The 5,128-nt window shown below is 52.0% G+C and overlaps 1 protein-coding gene across 1 annotated transcript; it reads left to right on the top strand.

The window, feature by feature from the left end:
* Positions 1-65: 65 nt before the first annotated feature.
* On the top strand, positions 66-4,905 carry DDX25 (DEAD (Asp-Glu-Ala-Asp) box helicase 25; the record flags this gene model as incomplete). The annotated part of the gene is made up of 9 exons (XM_009707603.1): positions 66-201; positions 301-393; positions 509-611; positions 1,325-1,439; positions 1,789-1,966; positions 2,349-2,586; positions 3,062-3,224; positions 3,397-3,585; positions 4,844-4,905. Coding segments are annotated over 9 exons (1,277 nt in total), but the record flags the coding sequence as incomplete, so codon positions are not given.
* Between the last annotated feature and the right edge of the window lie 223 nt (positions 4,906-5,128).

Genomic DNA, 5,128 nt, shown 5'->3' with positions numbered 1-5,128 from the left:
TCATGAAAAGTCTTTTTTGTTTGGTTGGGTTTTTTAATAAGTTTGTGGTTTGTTTTTTTTTCCAGTGGACTCAGCGGAAACCTCCCTGTTGAACAAACTGATCCGCACGTCCCTCATGGAATCCAGCCACTGCGTGGAGATCCTGCAGCAAGACCCCAGCTCCCCGCTCTTCTCTGTCAAAACCTTCGAAGAGCTGCCCCTGTGAGCTGCCGGCGGGCCCCTGGCCTGGCACAACTGAGAGCCGCCATCGTTCATCAAAGGAGCCCTTTTTGATGCTTTTTTTTCTTTTTCTTTTCCCAGGAAGAAGGAGCTCTTGTGGGGGATTTACATCACGGGCTACAACAGACCATCCAAAATCCAGGAGACGGCTCTGCCGATCATGCTGGCGTATCCGTGAGTAGTAATGCCACATGGGTGAGCCCGGCTCCCTTGAGGTATTCCCGGCGTCGGGATGCCAAGCCAGGGATGCCCAACCCTTGCATGCCACTAAGCAGCCTTTGCCTTGCAGGCCCCAAAATCTGATTGCCCAGAGCCAGTCAGGGACAGGGAAAACGGCAGCTTTTGTCTTGGCGATGTTGAGCAGAGTTAATGCCGCCGAGAAATATCCACAGGTAACGTAGGAAAGGGAAAGCTGATGCAGGAGGGGTTTGCCCAAGCCCTCGAGACGCTGCCTTGGAGGCAGAGCTCTGTTTTTTGTCCCCGTCTCTGTGTGATTTTATCCGCTGGAGGGGGACGATAAAACTGCAGGTACCGTCACAGCAGCTGGTAGGACAGAAAGCATGGTGCCTGCTAAAGGGAGGGACTTTTACTTGCTAATAGAGGATTAAGCCAGGCTTTAGATACCCTGGAATTTAAATTTGCAAAAGTAACTGCAGATACTGCTGGTTTTCTGGTGGCTTAAACGCCCTCATGAGTCCTGGTCACCTCTCTGCGTGCAGAATCACCTTTGCAAGCGGGTTACTGCAATTTAAAGTTTCTCACCTCAAGCGTATGGGGCGATTTAACCGGTTGCTTTAACGCTGGGTGTAGAAATGAACTGCACCATGCTTCGGGAGGCAAATTTCCCCCTCAAAAATAGCTACAGTGACTTTTTTTTCTGCCTAAATTCCTCAAGCTGTGCTGTGTTCCCAGCTCCTGAAACTCCAAACGATTCCCCGATCCCCTTGCGCTTTGGAGGGAGTTTAGTGGTGTGGGATTTTCCCGTGCTTTTCTTTCTGTTCCTTCGAAATACCTTGTTGGCTGCCCGGTGTATCCCACCCCAGGAGTGCTCTCAGCTTTTAAACGAGGTGTTTCTCATCTGACAGCTCTCTTCTCTCCCCACAAGTGCCTCTGCTTGGCTCCCACCTACGAACTGGCCCTGCAAATCGGGCACGTGATTGAGACGATCGGGCAGTTTTGTGCCAACATCAAGGTTACGTACGCTGTCCGGGGAAATCGAGGTGAGTCCGGTCGTGCCGAGCAGAGCTACCGGGAATGTTGAGTGTAGGGATCCTCTCTTAGAGCCTTGAGCTACCAGGAGCCGTGTAGACCTTGGTGAAGGGCGATAAAATAGCGTCTATATTCCCCTTTTGTGCTAAAGAAGTCTTTTTTGCGACCGCTGGCTGCTTCCAGGCTCCTTCCTTCTCACGTTGGCTGGTTTCCAGCCCTGCTTACAATTTTAACCTCAAGCTCCTCTTTGCGGTAACCCCCTCAAAGGCCGGAATCTGAGATAACCGAGAGAAACATGCGTTCAAACAGCAAAAACGCGCCGTGTTTGGAAGCGTTCGGATGCGATTTCCCCTCTCGCAGTTTTGCAGGGCACAGCGCTGGAGGAACAGATCATCATTGGGACTCCGGGGACGATGCTGGACTGGTGTTTCAAACGGAGAGTCATAGACATAAAGAAAATCAACATGTTCGTGCTGGATGAAGCTGACATCATGATCGATTCGCAGGGCCTCTCCTATCAAAGCATTCGCATTCAGAGGTGAGTATTCCTGATGGCTGGCATCCCGCTTTCCTGGTTTTTCCCTCCCTCTTTGCTTGGCATCGAGGGAGGCGGTAGCCAAACAACCAAGAGCGCGGCCCTGGGATGTCGAGGGGGCTTGCTGCTGTCAGAATTGGCTTTTGCACATCAACAAGCTCTGACCTGTTCAGTCCAGGGATCCGGCTTTCTGCAAAACCGCAGCCGTGAGACACACGGGAAGGTTTTTATTTCACTTTGAGCTGTTACAGCCCTTGGGTTGGGTTCCCTTTCTATTGAAGGCGATGCAAAATCAGCTTAAATTAACTTTAACTTTCTAATGAGTACATCTGGGCACCGGGCCACTTTCCTGGGCTGACGACTCCTGGTTTTTTTCCTCCTCCAGGGCTTTACCCAAGAGCTGCCAGATGCTGCTGTTTTCAGCCACTTTCAAGGAAACGGTGCGAGCGTTCGCCGTGCAAATCATCTCCAACCCCATCGTGATAAAACTGCGTGAGGAAGAGCTCACCCTGAGCACCATCAAGCAGTACTTCTTCGTCTGCAAAAGCAGGGAGGAGAAATACAGAGCCATCTGCAACATTTACGGCAGCATCACCATCGGTCAGGCTATGATTTTCTGCCAGGTAAAACACCTCAACCTGCCCGGCGAGAACAGAAATGGTTTGTTTTACAGTAGGGATGCGTCGGGTAGGGTGGGGAGGCTTCTCCCAAGACCCTCAAAATCAAGGAGAAGACCCCAGGGAGGGGTTGGGGAAAGTGCTGGCAGCATTTAAAGGACAGCCCTGTAGTGAAGGCAGCTTTTAAAAGCGTCTCTCTTGCCGCTTGTGACCGCTTTTGTCTGGCTTCCACGGTCAGCAGTACACGGAAAACACCGCTTTGCTTCCTTGCCCTTTGCGCTGCATGTCCTGACGGAGCCTTCTTGCTTGCCCACGTCGTTTTTTGCTTTATTTTGAGGTGTTAAAAAGTGCGGGGAGCTCCCTCGAAAGGAGCAGGGGGACTCAGGAAGGGGAGAGGGGGAAGAATATCGGCGAAGGGTTTGTTGGGGAGCGACAGCAGAGCTGCTGCGAAACCTCAGCTTGCTTCTCCCCGTGCGTCCAGACTCGGCGGAGCGCGGACTGGTTGTCGGTGGAGATGAGCCAGGACGGGCACCAGGTAGCCATCCTGACGGCGGAGCTGACGGTAGCCCAACGGGCCGATGTCATCCAGCGCTTTCGCGACGGGAAGGAAAAAGTTCTCATCGCCACCAACGTCTGCGCCAGAGGTAACCTCGCAAAAAACTAACGCCTTTCCGACAACGCGAAACGCGTTTCGGAGTTTCTGGTTCTTTTGGTGACGGCGTGGGCTCCAGCAACGGATCCTCCCCGACCAGCGGGGTGAGGTGATCCCTTTCCATAGCACACCCCCCCCTTTTCTTTTTTTCCTCTCTCGTTCAGGGATCGACGTGCAGCAAGTCACCATCGTGGTGAACTTCAGCCTCCCCACCGATCAGAAGAACGAACCGGATTTTGAGACATACCTCCACCGTATCGGACGAACGGGACGTTTTGGGAAGAAAGGCATCGCCTTCAGCATGGTGGAAAGCCAAAACGTGGGACTCGTAAAGATGATAGAGGAGCATTTCCGTGAGTATCCGTGCGTACCCACCTCTCCGGAAGGTGGTTTTGGGACCGGTCGCTTCCCCTTCCGGCTCATTTCTCATCTCAAATGGACCTCGTCGGGTTGTTCTTCTCCCCGGGGCTCATCCCACTCAGGACAGGCGACAGACGCAGCTCTCGGCCCCTCACCCTTTTAGGGTTGGGTTTGGTTTTGTTTTTTTCCTCCTAGCAGCCAAATTTTCAGAGAAACATCCGAGGAGGTTGTGCCTGACTTGCAAGGGATGTGACAAGTCCTCAGGATGCCTCAGAGCCTCTTTTTTTTTTTCCCCTTTTTCAGACGTTTTGTCCGCCTTTACCCTTCAAATTCCTGTCCTGGAGGGGGGAGCTGGTGCCCCCTCTTAGCTCAGCCCTGGTTGTGGGAGAGAAGCTGAAATCTTTTGCTGAGCAGAAATCGATTCTCACTTGTAAACATCCAAGCGGATTTTCACAGGATTTGCCAGATGCCGTGGCTGCACCGGTGGCTTTTTGAAATCCCGGTGCCTGTTTTTTTTTTTCCCCCTGTGATTTTTAGGGAAAAGAAAGTTATTGGAACCTTTCAGCGCGCAGAAAACCACATCCCTTCCTCAGCTTTGTCCTGAGAGCTGCTGAACTCTCTCGGCAGCTTGTCCTTTACATTAAAAAGAAGGAGACGCAAGCCGGATAGCCTGGAAAAGATTGATTTTTTTTCTTTTCCAAGCAGCAGAAGCGTCAGACAACTGCGATGAGCAGCTTGAGTAACCACGAGGTGGACAGAGTTAGCCAAAAAAGGAGCCCAGTGTGGAATCTCCAAGGGATGAAAAAACCCAAGTGGATGAACTCCCTGACTTTTGCTTTTTAACGCCGTGAAGTTGCGATTCGAGGGCCGGGGCTGCCTGACGAGGAGAACGAACCTTCCCCAGCCCGCATCGCTTCGGAGGTGGGAGCAGAGAGCGGGGAACACATCCGGAAACCTAACCCGACTCGCTGCTTCTCGCTTGGGCCGCCTCTTCCCTTTCTTAGCAGCCTTGTCTTGGCAGCTGTCCTTCATCTGATTTACACCGTGCTTACTCCCAGTTTACTCAGCTATCGCTTTGAAGGCCACAGAGTAGAAATACTACAGCGAACGCTTCCGGGGAGCTTTCCACCTCGCGTCTTGTGCACGCAAGCGGCGCAAACAGCAGCTCGTGGGGTGGTTGGGTTTGGTTTTTCACCCTGGTTGTGCCAAGCCCTGATTCATTTTTTTATTTTTTATTTTTCCTTCCTACAGAGACCAAGATCAAGCAGCTGGACCCGGATGACATGGAGGAACTCGAGAAACTTGAAAACTGAGCGAGGAGCGGGGATTTGCTCCCCCAAATCTGAATTTTGGTTCAAAACCGAAGGAAAAGTTTCAGGGGGGGGAAAAAAACCCAACTCCCAGTTCTGTTACAACTTCCTAAAGCTGTTTGGGTTTGTGGTGATGGTTTAGGAGAAGGCGGCGGGGGAACCCTCAGACCCCGTAATTATTTGCCGTAGGGTGGTTTTTTTTCTGTTGTTGTTGTTCCTTGTCGTA

This window comes from Cariama cristata, unplaced genomic scaffold, assembly GCF_000690535.1.
Source record: "Cariama cristata isolate BGI_N322 unplaced genomic scaffold, ASM69053v1 scaffold24839, whole genome shotgun sequence".
NCBI classification, from domain to species: Eukaryota; Metazoa; Chordata; class Aves; order Cariamiformes; family Cariamidae; genus Cariama; species Cariama cristata.
This window is presented reverse-complemented; position numbering and strand designations above follow the sequence as displayed.